This window comes from Microcaecilia unicolor, chromosome 6 (assembly GCF_901765095.1).
Source record: "Microcaecilia unicolor chromosome 6, aMicUni1.1, whole genome shotgun sequence".
Taxonomy (NCBI): Eukaryota; Metazoa; Chordata; class Amphibia; order Gymnophiona; family Siphonopidae; genus Microcaecilia; species Microcaecilia unicolor.
Genome location: NC_044036.1, coordinates 51666816 through 51682872, shown reverse-complemented (window position 1 = coordinate 51682872; position 16057 = coordinate 51666816). Strand labels below are relative to the sequence as shown.

Sequence of the window (16057 nt, the reverse complement as noted above, 5' to 3'; positions counted from 1 at the left end):
TTTACAGCTAAGAGCCTGCATAAGGGCTCCAATTTGCAGTAAACGTTTTGGGAGACTACCTGCATAATAAATAAAAACATTTGGTGTTTAGTGTTCTTCCTGCATTCATCATTTTTTTTTGTTTGTTTCTTTGGCTGCTGTATGCTTCATTAGCTGCTGACTACCGTACTTGAGCTCCCCTCACTTTTGGGTTGAAACAGGAAATATCCTAGCTTCATTATTGGGGACTGTGGAGTGTGTGTTATATTATAGAGGTGGAAGTACAGGCTTATATTGAGATTTTTCTCATATCTGGTTTTGTTACAGAATCCAGACTTCATTCTCATATAGAAGAGTTTGTTGGATGATGGTAGTTTTTTCTAGGTGACTGAAACTGAGTAGACTGGAGAGTTCAGGGTTCCGTTAGAGCTGGGTTTGTATTTCCGCTCAAGAGTTGACTAATGGCCTGCTCAGCTTGCAGCCTTCCTATTGACTGCAACTGAAGTGGTAGGGTGCAGCATCTGCACATGCACAAATAGGAAGAGAAGACATGTCTTCAGCAGTGCAAGCTCTGAAAATGCTAATTTATGAAGGACAAGAAGCTACTGTAGGTCCAAAAACTGGATAAGCAATGGCATGTAAGTTAAAATACTGGCTTCTTTTCAGCCCAAGGCCAGTCTCACAGTATGAGCTCTAAGATCTCTGCAGCTCATATATATACATAGTAACATAGTGAATGATGGCAGATAGACCCGAACGGTCCATCCAGGCTGCTCGTACTTCAAGACTGGCCCTGAGACAGGGGAACAAAAACAAAATGTTGGTACAGGGCACCAGAACCTTTTTGAACCAGTCCTACCAACACCACCCCTCCTGAAACAATCCTGTAGTGATGGTGCATTCAAAAATGAGAGTTCTAGACCATGAAAAGCTAATTTTGTTAGATGGGGGAAATAACTCACTGAGTGTTATCTAGAAGAGCAGTGGTCTGAGAACCAGGGAAGCCCAGATCAAATCCTACTGTGACTCTATCAGGCTTATTTTCAAAAGAGATTGTCACGTTCTCAAAGCTGGAACTGGGTTTGTGAGCCCTTGGGCTACTGCCGAGGAGCGGCAGTGGCAGGCAAAACCACCCCACACTGGCGATTAGGCAGAACAGGACTGGAACTCCGGACTGGAGTTGCAGCAGAGGCAAACAGGCAGGACTTAAGCAGAGCAGGTACCCTTAAACTTCACCTGCACTTGGCCATTTTTCACCAGGAGTTGAGCTCCTGGCTGCAGGTGGCCGGCAGGACTTACTGGGCAAGGCAGGACTGGATAACATCTAGGCAGCACAGGGACTGAGGGTCAGAGGGAAAAGGAATAAACATGGGCAGCAAGGCAGGAAACTGGGCTAGGATACACAGAAAAAGACAACACAAGGCAGGGAATGGACAAGCTAGGGGACAGAAACTGGAAGCTGCAAGCAGCCACAAAAGCAGGAAACAAACACTGACAAACAAGGGAAAGAACTAAAAGCTGCAAACAGCCACTAAAGACAGGCAACACAGAAACCTAAGCACTACACAAAGAACTACAAACAAGGAGCAAGACTAAGAAACAAGCAAACCCTAAACTAAACATAGACTAACTAGAAACAGGCAAGAACTTCAGGCAAGAAACTAGAACAAGGAAACAAACTCAGGCTGAAGTGCAGCAAGCACCAACATACCAGGGCCTTAGACGATGCAAAGGCAAAGCCAGAGAGATTCCAAATGGTTAATAAGCCCAGCAGCAACTGAGGTTCAGCTGCAGCAATCACCAGGCCACTACGGAAACTGCGCAGAGTCAAACAAGACAGACAAATCCGGCAGCCTGGAAGATCCGGACTGGACTAGGCTAAAGTCTGGAACAGGTGATAGTCCATGGCAGCCACCAGTTCTGGCCACCAGAGGGCGAGGTGAGCACAGACGTAACAGAGATAGACGTCCAAAAAGTGACATAAGTCAGCATTTGGACGTTTATCTCACAGAAACGTTCAAATCAGTATTATCGAAACCTCTTTTTGGATGTCTTTCTCTGAAGTCTGTCAGAAGGATGTCCAAATCTCAAGGGGGCGTGTTCAAGGTGGGACTTGGGCATTCCTAAGACATGGACATCTTTCAGCAATAATGGAACAAAACAAAGAGTTTTGAGCTAGACTTGTTTTTATAGCTAATAGCTGCAGTGGGAATTGAACCCACTTCCCCAGGATTAAAGTCTGCTGCACTAACCACTAGGCTACTCCTGTACTCCACAGAAGAGGTGCCCCAAATGACCAGATGACCACTGAAGGGAATCGGGGATCACCTCCCTTTACTCCCCCAAATCACAAAACATTTTTCCAAACAGCATTTTCAAAAGGAAAAGATAGACTTTTTTTTTGTAGAAAATGACATTTCCCGTTCTGATTTTGGACGTTTTACAAAAAACGTCCAAATTCAGACTTAGATGTCATATCCAAAAATGCCCCTTGTGCATTTGACTTGCCCAAAATCACAAGGAGCAGCAGTGTGAATTGAACCCATGTTGCCAGGATCAAAGCCCGTTGTACTAACCATTAAGTCACTCCTCTTCTGTTTTGGATGTTTTGCATTTGGACGTCTTTTGTTCGAAAATTGACCAAAAACAAGGACGTCCAAATCACAGGACGTCCAATGTATTTTCAAACACAAAAGATAAGTATCCATCTTTTTTTGAAAATGACCTTCTTTCCTGTTCGGAATTTGGACGTTTTTGTAAAACGTCCACATTCTGATTTACACATTTCTTTTGAAAATGCCCCTCTTTGTGATCTTGGGCAAATCACTTAAACCTCTATTGTCTCAGGTACAGGGTTAGACTGTAAACCCTTTGGGGACAAAAAATACCTTCTGTACCTATATGTAATCACCTTGAGCTACAACTGAAAAAAAGGCAAGCTAAATCCAACGAACATAAAATATAAGAGAAATATAAGAGAAAGAGGAGGTGACGGAGAAACATTACAGTAAGTGGGGCACCCTCTGATTAAACTGTAAAATACATCCTTTGACATCTGTATACATTGGAGCTCATTTTCAAAAGAGAAAAATGTCCAAAAAGTGGCATAAATCTGCATTTGGATGTTTTTCTCACAAAAACATCCGAATTAACTAACTTCCGTAAACTACTGAAGACCCATCTCTTCGATAAGGCATACCACAAAGACCAACAAATGTGAATGTACACAACTCCTCTACAGACATTCAGAACTGTCTTATATTATCTGTGAGTTATATTTCTACCTCTATATACACTTAAAATTGTATTACATTATCTGCTTGTTAATATTTCTACCATATATATCTTTACCATGTGACCCAAAATCTTTCTATAACACTAATTGTCTAATTTCTAACCAACTCCATTAATCATGTTATATTGTAAGCCACATTGAGCCTGCAAAGAGGTGGGAAAATGTGGGATACAAATGCAATAAATAAATAAATAAATTGGTATTTTCAAAACCAGTTTTTAGACATTTTTCTAGGATGTTTATCAGAAGTGTGTTCAAATCACAAGGGGGTGTGTCAGGCGTGTTAAAGGTGGGATCTGGGTGTCCCTAACACTTCTGCAATAATGGAACAAAACAAAAACATCCAGGGCTGTAAGTTGGATGTTTTGGTCTAGAACCGTTTTATGAACAAATAAGCCACAAGAAAGTGCCCTAAATGACCAGATGACCACTGCAGGAATATGACACTATCTTACTCCTTCAGTGGTCACTGACCCCCTTCTACCCCACAAAGATGTAAATGAAACAGTATATACCAGCCTCTATGACAGCATCTGATGTTATGGCCAGTCCTATTAGAGCCGCAAGCAGGTCCTGAAATGGCCTAGTGGTCGGTGCAGTCAGTGGCGTAGCTACTTGGGGCCGCACCCCAAATTTCCTCTGGGCCCCTTCTTGCTTAGTTTCATTAAAAGGAGCATGCAGGACGTGAGGAGGAAGAGAGAGCAGGGCAGGCAATTTTGGAGGTGCCGGAGACTGGCACTGGAGAAGGCTTCAGCTGGTGGGGGTTGGGGACCCCTGCGGGCCAACGTACTTTGCTGCAGCAGTGGGTGGGGAGCGGCGAGGTGGCAGCAGGGCGGCAGACTAAAATGTTCCCCCCCCCCACCTTGGGCTCTGGCCCCCTCCCAATGCAAGGTCTGGCTACACCCGTGGGTGCAGTGCACTGTAGAGATGGTGACCCAAGCTCGTAATCTACTCTATTACACTTGTAGTGGAAAGTGTCAGCCCCATCCCCAAATAACCACCCCAAATGTTTTCAGTAAAACGTCCAAAGTCGGATTTAGACATAATATCGAAAATGCCCCTCGTTGACGTCTCTTGCCCCTGTCTCCCTCCGTGCAGCATCTCTTCCTCTCTTGCCCCTCTCCCCCTCTGTGCCCCTCTCCCCCTCTGTGCAGTATCTCTCCCTCTCTTGCCCCTCTCCCCCTCCATGCAGCATCTCTCCCTTTCTTGCCCCTCTCCCCCTCTGTGTATCTCTCCCTCTCTCCCCCCTCCTTGCAGTATCTCTCCCTTTCTTGCCCCTTTCCCCTTCATGCAGAATTTCTCCCTTTCCATGTTGAACAATTCTCCCTCTCTTCCCTTGCTCCCTCCCATTGTCCAGCCTTTCTCTTCCATTGTTGTCATCTACGTTAATGAGTTTCTCTCTTTAAAGGGGCAGTGTCAGAGGGGGATGGGATGGGATGTGGCAGCGAGAAGGCTTCCAGGTCAGCTGCAAGCAGCATGTAGGAATCACTGCCATTGCTGGGGATCCTTTAAATAAAGAAGCTCATTATAGGACAGAGAGAGGGAGATGCAGGACTGTGGGAGCACTGCTTGCTTTTCCCATGCTGGCTGTAAGTTGCGCACGGCTGCTGGGTGGGCCCATGCACACCCATGGCTACGCCCCTGACCAGAAATGGTATTCTAGGCTGATGATACAGAAGAACCAAAACAAATCTTAGTGAACCTGGAAGATGTACTGAGCTAAAATCGACAAGAGGAAGAACCTGGACCAGATGGTATACACCCCAGGGTACTGGAAGAACTAAAAAATGTAACTGGACCAGATGGTACACAAAAATGTAACTGTAACCTGTCATTAAAATCACCTGGTATCTGATGATTGGAAGGTGACCAATGTAATGCCAATTTCTTTTAAAAATGTATACAGGGTTCTGGGGTGATCCATGAAAGCTTGATGTCGGTGCTGGTCAAAATGTAGAAAGTTATTATAAAGAACAAAATTACTGAACACTTAGAAGGATCTATACTAGAACTGGTATTTTTAAAATATGTTTATAAATGATCTGGAAATGGGAGCAACAAGTGAGTGAGTGATTAAATTTATAGAGGACACCAAATATTCAATGTTGTTAAATCGTATAATGGAATGTGAGAAATTGCAGGAGGACCTTATGAGATTGAAAGTCTGGGCATCCAAGTGGCAGATGAAATTTAATGTGAACAAGTGCAAAGTGAGGCATAATGGGAAGAATAACCCAAACTATAGGTATTTGATGCTAGGTTCCACATTAAGGGCACTGTTTACTAATGTATGCTAGCGTTTTTAGCACACACTAAATGCTAGAAACACCCATATATTCCTATGGGTGTCTCTAACATTAGCATGCACTAGTTTTTAGCGTGTGCTAAAAACACGAGTGTGCGTATTGCGTGACTTAGTAAACAGGACCCTAAGAGTCACCACCCAAGTAAAGATCTAGGTGTCATTATGGAGAATACATTGAAGTCTTCTGCTTGATTTGCAGTGGTGGCCAAAAAAATGAACAGAACGTTAGGAATTATTAGAAAGGAATAGAAAATAAAATTAAGAACATTATAATACCTTTGTATTGCTCCATAGTGCAACCTCACCTTGATTATTGAATGCAATTCTGGTTGCCACAGCTAAAAAAAAACCATATAGTGGAATTAGAAAAGGTACAAGGAAGGGTGACCAAAATGATTAAGGGGATGGAACTTCCCTCATATGAGGAAAGGTTTAAGAGCGTAAAGCGCTTCTGCTTAAAGAAGATAATGGTTGAGGGGTATATGATAGAGGTTTACAAAACCCTGAGTGGAGTAGAATGGGTAAACACAGAGATCAGCTGTTTACTTTTTTTTTTTCAAAAAGTACAAAGACCAGGGGTCACACCATGAAGTTAGAGTTTTAAAACAGGAGAAAATATTTTTTTCACTAACAAACAGTTAAGCCTGAGCATTTTGCTGGGGCATGTGGTAAAATCAGTTACTGTAGCTTGGTTTTAAAAAGTTTTGGATAAGTTCATGGAGGTAACGCCCATAAACTGTTTAGGTAGACCTAGGGAAAGCCATTGTTTATCCTTGTGGGGTGTTAGCATGTCATCTTCCTACTTATTGGGATTCTGCCAGGTACTTCTGACCTAGATTGGTCACTGCTAGAAACAGTATATGGGGCTAGATAGACCTATGGTCTGACCTAGCATGGCAAACAGTGGCGTAGGCACAGGTGGGCTTGGCTGGGCCAGGGCCCACCCATTTATGGCTCAGGCCCACCCAACAGTAGCACATGTTTAGTGGTAACTGGTGGGAATCCCAAGCTCCGCCAGCTGAAGATTTTCCCCTGATGGTAATGAAAATGCTACTCTCCATGACACTGGCACCTGCGCATGCTGAGTTTTCAGTGCATGCCTGCTGCCAAGGTGGAAAGAAGCGTTTTCCCACCAGCTGAGATAATTTTTTTTTTTGGGGGGGGGGGGGGAGAACACTTGGTGCCCACCCAATTCTTGCCTAGGCCCACCCAAAATCTGTAGTCTGGCTACACCCCTGATGGCAAATCTTAAGAAATAGATGGTTTGTCCTCTAGAGCATTCACAACCCTTGGACCATCAGCCAAGCATTTCACCTCCCCTACCTCCTGTGGTCAGCTTCTCTCTCTCTCTCTCTCTCTCTCTCTTTCTCTCCCCAAGTGTCTAGCATCTCTCTCTTTCCCTCCCCTTCCCAAAGGTGTATAGCATCACTGACTTTCTCTCTCTACTCCAGGTGTTTAGCGTCTCCCTCCATTCCCTTCCCCTTCTCTGAGGTGTCTAGCATCTCCCCCATTCCCTTCCCATGCTATCAATGTTTGCACCCCCATCAGTGCAAGGAGTTGAAACGTAATACAAACTTGGGGGAAGGGCAGTGACAGTAGTGCAAGCAGGAAAGGCAACTACAAGGAAGTTCTTTAAAAGCCAATGTGAGTGGTGGGCTTTTAGTGTCGTAACACACATGATGAAAGACTAGCCAGTGACATTGGCTTTTAAAGGAATTCTTTGCCATCTATGCTGGAACTGCCTCTCCGAAAACCTGCCACCCTAGGCAGATCCCTAGTCTGTCTGGTTGTAGGGCCAGCCCTGGGAACAGAAACTAAAAGGGGAATAAAAGAGAGGGAGAGGTATAGGGACAAACTAAGGTGGAGGAGAAATCAGCAGAGACTGGGAGGGATATCTAAGGAAGCTGAAAATCTGCTTCCCTATGCAACTTGCCTTGAACCAGTGGCGTTCCTAGGGGGGCGGACACCCGGGGCGGCGCCCCCCCCCGATGCAGTGCGGACCCCCGGCGAAAGACCCCCCCGGGTGCATGCCGCTGGGGGGGGGTGCCGCAACACGCACCTGCTGCGAGTTTACTAACTTTGCCCGTTCGCTGCAGCTCCCTCTGCCCCGGAACAGGAAAGGAGCAGGTTACTTCCTGTTCCGGGGCAGAGGGAGCTGCAGCGAACGAGAGAAGTTAGCGAACTCTCGCAGCAGGCGCGCGCCGCGGCACCCCCCAGCGGCATGCACCTGGGGCGAACCGCCCCCCCCCCCTTGGTACGCCACTGCCTTGAACTACAGAGAAAAGGCATGAGCAAAATCCAAATCCCACTTGGAGGAGTGGCCTAGTGGTTAGGGTGGTGGACTTTGGTCCTGAGGAACTAAGTTCAATTCCCAGCACAGGCAGCTCCTTGTGACTCTGGGCAAGTCACTTAACCCTCCATTGCCCCATGTAAGCTGCATTGAGCCTGCCATGAGTGGGAAAGTGCAGGGTACAAATGTAACAAAAAAAACAAAAAACTTGCACCTTCAAGCAGTTAGGAAGATTTACTCTTGCATCAGGCCCCTCCTGGACCTCATGAATTTGGCAGTTGTGTTCCTTGTTATTGTGATATTAAAAAAAAATAGTAGTACTATTTTGCTAGAACAATCTTGTTTCAAACTGTAACCACAAGTAGAAAATGAAAGAAACCCTTCTGACTAGGCCAGGGTACAGCAAACTGCAAAGACAAAGACAAGGCATCCTAACAGAGCTGGATGGTTTAGAAATGCAAAAAACAAAAAAACCACAGTCTAGAGATTTAACAGTCAATATGAAACCAATCTTATAGGAGCAGTGCTACAGAAATCTACATTTTCAGAAAATAAAATTCTTTATTTCTGTTGAACTTCAATATTTTAATCAGCTGAACTCCCAGTTTTCAGCAATGCAGCGTGTGTGCCAAGGGCAGGCTTGGAGAATCCAGCTTCTTTTGGATTAGCATGAGACCACCAGGGCACCTTTAGGAGCTACATTCCAATTGGCTGAGCTACTGTATTAAGCTTTCTCAGCGAGTGAGAATCAGTTATCCAACCAACCACTTTACACAGATCTCCAGTGGTATATAGCCTAACAATAATGCCTTTATCCTCCTGTCTGTCTGGATTTTTACCCATAAATACTGTGTGGGTTGGGAGGTGGCACCCCAGTCTATCAAAGAAAGTTTGTTGCTGGAAGCATACCCTTTTCAGTGACTGCCTGGATTTTTATGGATGGGCTGGCATTTTCTCAAAAAGGGATGATAGAAAGCGTCTTCTTTTTTTTTTTTTTAACCACCAGAAAGCTCTGCCTGCCTGCATATTCCCACTATAAACTGATGCAGGTTGTGCCGCTCACTCAGCTTTATTTTTAAACCAACAGTAAGTAAATAGTACCTTGTAGATCGGAGCCTGATGGGAGGAGGGACTGGAGCCTCGGCACGGAGATCAGACCCTGCTAATGCTCCACTGTGAGAGAGTTGGCTGGCGTGAGCAGGGCACAGAAATATGGCAGCTGAAGGAGAAGGAAACTACTACGGGAAACATGGTAATTCATTAACCTGTCAGTCTTTAGAGCACTTCAGCTAAGCTGCCGTTTTGTACTGGGTGCAGTTTTAGAACCTGAACGGAACGAGCTGCATTGCGTTTGCAGACTGACACATCAGGGAGGGGAGGGGAGGGGGCTGTGCGTATTGTTACCCCCGCATTCTATCCGAGTTAGGGTGCGTTCTTTATGCAAATTATTTTATTGCTGCTTTTAACCATAATGAAGGGCATGGCAGAGAGCAAGTTAGGAAATAATGTATTATCAGTGTTTTTTTTTTAACTGAGGCCTGTATGTTGTTTTTGGATCTTGTAAGGCAGTATTTGATTATATATATTAGGTGACTTGAATATCATCTATATTGAAATCCATGCTTGTGAGTATACGGTTATGTCTTCCTTGTTCAAGGCACAATGAAGTGAATAATAAAACAGATGTTTCAGTGTTTAGATCTTGGCGCCCTGTGCCTGTTACCTGCTACCTGCTAGGCCCTTTTAATGAACTGCTCAGAGTCAGAGATATCCTAACAGGACTTGGTAAGGGTGTTAGAGCTACTGGGGAAAGGAGAGCACCTGGATCCTGTTAAACTAATAGAGATATGGAGAAGAGTAATTAATTTAAATTAAAATGTTATTTTTACTTCAAAAGGGTACATAATCTAGTATGTACAAGGAGTGGCTTTTTTAGTCAGGTCTGTTGAATTCTTTTTATAATAATGTTTGTTTCCTTAGCATTTACACTTGTTTGTGTGTGCTTTTTCGCATGTGACTCCGAACTTATACATCTTGCCCCCACTTTAAGTACGTTATTCCAAAATTTTGGATTTAACTCGTGTCTTATATCTAGTTTGTAGCCACGAAAATTAACAAACCCATTTTAGGTGGATACTGTTGCAGTGAACACTTATTTGGATTGTGGTGGGTGTGGGAGGGAGGTACTGTGTTAGTTTGTTTTACCTTCAGAGTATGGATAAGCTGCTTCTGATACCAGAGCTGAGAGCAAAGCTCTTTAAGTAATGATATTGGTTCAAGCTGACTGTAACAGGGTTAAACATTGAAGGGACATGTGCATGAAACAGCCTAATTGTAAGAGTCTATAGGGTGGGGATGTCAGACTCATTTTAGTGATAGGCTGCACTGTACAAATACATACTTTCAGCAGGCTGATTGGAAGAGAATGGGACTTGATATACCGCCTTTCGAAGGAGAGGGTGATTTGCATAATGGTTCATATAGTTTCTTAAGTAAAAAATTTGATATTAATAAAAATTAGGTTTTTTTTGTGAACATTTTTGTGTGCACATTTTTTTTTGAGGGGGAAGTGGAAAAAGAAGGGAGTTGGGCATAGAGAAAAAGGGAATCTCAAAGAAGAAAGGTCAGTGAGTGAGGTAATGAAGGGAGGATGGGAGGATCAGGAAGCAGAGGAGACAGGGGGAGGGGATTGAGAGAGAGAGGGATGATCCCACCTCACACTCCATTGCACTTCCATTCCTGTCACTCGTCTCTTCCCTACCCCGTCTGATCGCTTCACTCCCTGATTAATCCTCAGTAGTACTCTCGCTCTCATCGTGCACCTCAGATCCCTTTACTTTTGCTCCCCCCTTGCAGACCCTCATTCACTCAATCCCCCCTCCCATGACAGACTTTCCAGTTCTCTTAGTTTCCCCCAACAACCCACATCTCCTCAAATTCCATCACTCTCTTGCTCCTCCATCTGAGCTTACCCTTATTCATAGCCCCATTTTATGGCAGTAGCAGAATCGGGACCAGAATTGTATATCTGCAGTAGCAGAAGCTCTTCTTTTCTTTCCTCCTTCCCACTATATGCAACTCACCCTAGCTTGTTAGGAGAAGGGCCGTGGTAGTGTAGCACCGTGGGCCTTGCCCTCCTCCTGTGTTGTCCAGACCCATTGGGTTGTGCTTTGAACTGTATGGGCCACCACAGTGCTGCATAGTTTAGGACAGAACAGATCTGGGAGCAGAGGAAAGAAGATATGGCCCAAGGTGCTGCACTGCCAATGTCCTCCTCCTCCTCCTCCTCTTTCTCTTCCTCCTAATGGGTTGAGATGTGCTGGCACAGGGTAGGAAAGAAGATAATGAGAGTCCTTGCTTCTGCCACTGATGATGATGATGTGCTGTCCCAATCCTGATTCCACCACTGCTATGATTTCCAGTGCCTCAATTAAGGCTTCTACCACAACCACAATTTCTGTGATGGAAAATCTGCTATGCGATGGGTGACAGGGCTAAGGGGGCTGGAAATGGCCCCCGGGCTGTATGTGTGACTCCCCTGCCATGGGCACCTAAGAATTTAATAACACTTGAGGAATCTCTTTTAGAAGCCTGAGAAGTTTCTCTGTATGCATTGAGGTATTTAATTTATTTAGCAAATTTATGACTCTCCAACTTAGGGTATATTTTTATTTCACTCTAACCCATTAGTGCCCAACGTTCCCATGTGGGAGCTCATTATAGGAACATTGGGCACTAATGGGTTAAGGCCACTGTGATCACAAAATATAACATACATAAATTCAATAAAACATTGTACAATATTAAAAATTCTTAAAATAGCACTATTCACATTCCATAAAACAGAGTTGCTGATTCACAATTTATCCTACAATTAGTAAAATTGCCTACAATAAAGTAAATGAATCACTTTTTGCTGTTGTCTCCCATAGATTTTCATCACCCTACATGCAACTAAAGCGATATTATGTATATTGTATGCTAATGAAAACAAATGAGCTGTTACGTGCTTCCTCAGGTAGATATGTCTGTCAGTGGATGTATGATGGAAGTCAATTCCATTTGCTGAGACCAGCAATATAAAATCTGCTATTCCTGATCTCAATATTGCCTCTTCAGATCTCAGTGATCTATCAGGTTTATATACATTGAAAATGGTGGATAAGTAATATGCAGCTGCAGCATCATGTTTCAGTGCTTTATGGATTAACAGAAGCGTTTTTAAACTTTAATCTGTGACTCGATAAATGTAAGTCTTTAAGATAATGTATTGGAAGCGAGAAGAGCCAGTGATGAGGCTGGCACCTACGTTTTTGGCTTTCTGCAATGATTTGAAGCTCAAATTGGGTAGGCCACGACTTAAAGAATTGCAGTAGTCTAACTCAATAGCAGCTCTATGATTAGACAGTGTGAGGTGATAGCCTTGAGAGTGGCAAAGGTATCCCGGTATTTCTTCCCCTTACTTCCTATCTAATGGTGTCCTGCAGGGTTCTGTTCTATCCCCTCTTATTCAACCTCTAGCCAGTCTGATCCAATCCTCTAGGATTTCAGCTAATTTCTATGCAGATGATATCCTTCTCTTATTCCCTATTAAACCCACATTGTCTTCTATTAAGCCCCTTTAGGTCTAAGCAGTCCTGATCTCAAACTGGTTGTTAGACCACTGGCTCATTCTTAAAAGGCAAAACAGCTTGCTAAATGCTAAGTCATCCATAGGAACATATGGGTCTCTCTAGTGTTTAGCATGTGCTAATTTTAGTGTGTGCTAAGAAGGCTAGCTTGACTTAGTAAACAGGGCCCTATATGTTTTGAGTGAATTTCCGAGGTCAAAACCTCCTGCCTCGGATCAGAGAAAGGAGGTGCTGGATGGATGAGGGGAGGGGTCATAGAAAGATGAAGAATTGATATTGGACACAGGGGAACATAGGGAGATGAGAGAGACAGAAGGGGGAGGCTGAATATGGAGGAGAGCACGTAGGAAGATGGACATGGAGACATAGGGAAATGGGGGGTTATATAGAGTGACTGAAGTCCCGGAGTTGTTTGTAAATTTAGGCGCGTTGTTTTACACCAACAAAAATGTAATGCAAATGTCCCTGCCTAAATTTAACATGTAGAACACCCTTCATCTATAATTGCTCATGTAACCAAAAACCACGTACATGATCTGTCCTGAACCACTCATGACCTCCCATTTCCACATCCCCTTTTCCAGGACATACACAAAATTTAGGTGTGAACATCTTAATTGATTTCAATTAGTGCCAATTGCTTGTTAAAAAAACAGTTATTGGCACTAATTGACTTGTTACTCAATTAAATTGTGTGTGCAATTTTTGATCACTTTTATAGAATTAAGGGGTAACCGTAATTGCCGTAATCTTCAACACTTTTTTCTCAACCGAATTAACCTGCTGATTCATAACTAAAGTGGTATCAAGAAAAATACCTGGTTTCTTAATAGATATCTCAAATGGATAGGATACACCAGATGGCAAATGTATAGAAGTTGAAGTACTCAACCAAAGAAACTTGTTTTTTTCCTTATTAAGTTTCAATTTGTACTGGGTACTCCAGTTTTCCACCAATTTATCAACAGCAATGGCTGTCTGAAAGAAAACCATTTGCTTTAGGTTTAATAATATATTGTCTGCATATCATTAAAAATGTGAAATTCAGATCCAGTAGATTAATATCAAGAGAATTCATACAAACATTAAAGAGAATGGGAGAAAGAGGTTTCTCTTGCGCTACAGCACATGGTGGGCTTCAGCTGGTAGGAAAGTTTGTCCTTCATGCTTACTCTATGGTGCCCTTTTAGCAGTCTTATCTTTAAGTACTATAACTTAGCTGGTGAATATTGGCTTAACTAGTTTGTGTTAAGTGGCTAACCCCCCCCCCCCCCCCCCAGAGATTCAATGCCGGTTGCCAGTAATGGCCCTGCATTGAATGTCTAGGTTTAACGCCATCAGTGGGCAAAGTACTGCCCATTGTTAGCTGAATATCGGGGAGACTGAGTTTAAACAACAGGAGAAATGATCCACTGTGTCAAATGCAGCAGTCAGATGAAATTGAGTAAGAATTGCCTTCTTACCTCGAGAAAGTAATTGTTTAGCATCTGACACCGGTGTAAGAAGGAAAATATCTGTAATACAACTTTAATATATTCACATAAAAGTCAACAATCTTCTCCAGTGTCAACCTACAATGTAAGAGCATACCCCACCAACCCAATATAAAATACCTGATACAATGTAACCAAAGACCATAAAGGACATTACGTTACTCTTCTTCCCCCCTCTCCCTATCTAAGTTCCCCCTAACTTTATCTACCATATGTGTACCTCATTCTACCACACTATCGCTTTGAATTAATCCAAACCATTTGTTCAGACCGGAATCGGCTAACGCCGTTTACGGTAATATGTCAGCCACATTGAGCCTGCAAAATGGTGGGAAAATGTGGGATATAAATGCAACAAATAAATGAATAACCATCAGTAAAAGTGGCCTTAGTGTGTCTTTACACAGGTCATGCTTATGCACTAAGGCCATTTTTACCGCTGGGCTAAAATGGCTGATTTTTTTTTTTTCTATTTTCCTTATTAATGGCCACATGTTAATTTTGCCATTAGTGCGTGAGCCCCTACCACCATCCATTCTGTGGGCGGTAAGGGCTCTTGTGCTAAGCACTTTCTAATCGCTTAGTTGCACTAACAATTAGTGCAGAACATGCCCCAGACCCACCCTAATGCCTAAAAAATAAATTGTATTTTTTAGCATATGGCTAGCGTGCACACATCCCAAAATTACTGTGGGACACTCAGTGAGCCCTGTGGTAAGCCATTGCTGCCATAAGCACGTGTTAGTGCTTACCGCAGCTTTGTAAAAGGGGCCCCTAAGCGAATGAAAAGACATAAAAGTCAATTAGATATTAGAATTTTTGTAAAAAAACTGAAGAGGATCAGATTGGATATTTTTGATTTCTGTGATATTTTCACCTGGGGAAAGAAGTGTTAGTGGGTGGAATGACCCTCTTCTCCCCCAGTTTGCGGACACAGATACCATGAGGAAGTTAATAGAAACTTCCTATTAACTATATTTTAAGTTCGCCATATGTTGATAATTGGCTCAATGATAGTGAATCCTTGAGTTCGATGTGTGTGTGTTTATTTGGCAGGTTGCTGGTTCTCATCACACATTTTTTTTTTTTTTTAAATTCTTATTTATTGCAAGCCAAACAATATCTGTATACATCAATCTCAGATTAAACAGGAAACAAGTACAGTGTTTGATTTGCTTAACTTTTTTGTTTTTAAAACATTATATCAACTAAACCCCCCCTTCCCTCCCCCCTCCCTCCCTTTCCCCCCTCCCCTCCCTTATCTAAGAATTCAATATTTTACTTCTTGCTACTGGAGTGAGAGTGTCCCAAAATGGAGACCAAATGTCACAAAACTGTTCGCCTCGCTTGGAGGCCAGGTCCTTTATTCCTTTCTTCTGTATCGCACAGGCTTGAATCATTGCTGACCGCCAGTGAGATATAGTGGGGCGATCCGCTACCAACCACAGCTGCAGAATGACACGTTTTGCCATCAAAACTGCTCTTTTCAAAAAAGCTTTAAATCCCACTGGAGCTGGTTGTTGTATTCCAAAGAGATCAAACAATTGTCGTGGTGATGGTTTCCACAAATTATTCCATATCAGAGATACGTGTGTGTTCAATTCAATCCAAAAAGGTTTTATCAATGTGCAGTTCCAATACATATGCCCCAAGTGCGCATTAGCACCATTGCATTTTGGGCAGGTGTCTGTATCTCTAATAGTAGCTCTATATGCCCTATGGGGGGATATGTGCAGACGGAGCAAAAATTTATACTGCATCTCCCACCACGCTGCGTTCTCCGTAATTTTGTATAAGGACTTAAGGCATACCCCAATTTGCTCTGACTTGAGGTTGGTCCGCAGTTCTGTATTCCAGGCAAGTGCCACCATCTGATAGTCATTGGCCTTCAATGAATCCCTCAAATTGCGATGAAAATATTTCAGTGGCACTCGTAATTGTGCATCCAGTCCTAGCAGTTCGTTCAGCTTCTCCCAAGAAGCAGCACTTAATGAGGTAGTGGGCAAGGAATTTATATAGTGTTGCAGTTGTTTGTATGCTAGCCATTCATTTGCTCCCAACTTA

At 43.2% G+C, this 16057-nt stretch overlaps 1 protein-coding gene across 3 annotated transcripts in view; it reads left to right on the top strand.

Moving 5' to 3' along the window:
- Positions 1-16057, top strand: part of SLC44A5 (solute carrier family 44 member 5) — a 313926-nt gene that overhangs the window by 120478 nt on the left and 177391 nt on the right. For 2 of the 3 annotated variants that reach the window (XM_030205807.1, XM_030205806.1), the window contains exon 1: positions 8998-9121. The exons of the other annotated variant lie outside the window; for it this stretch is intronic. In XM_030205807.1, the coding sequence (XP_030061667.1) occupies positions 9082-9121 (40 nt within the window). In that variant the 5' untranslated portion in view covers positions 8998-9081. Of the gene's footprint in view, positions 1-8997; positions 9122-16057 lie in introns of those variants that run through there. 3 annotated transcript variants of the gene reach the window in all.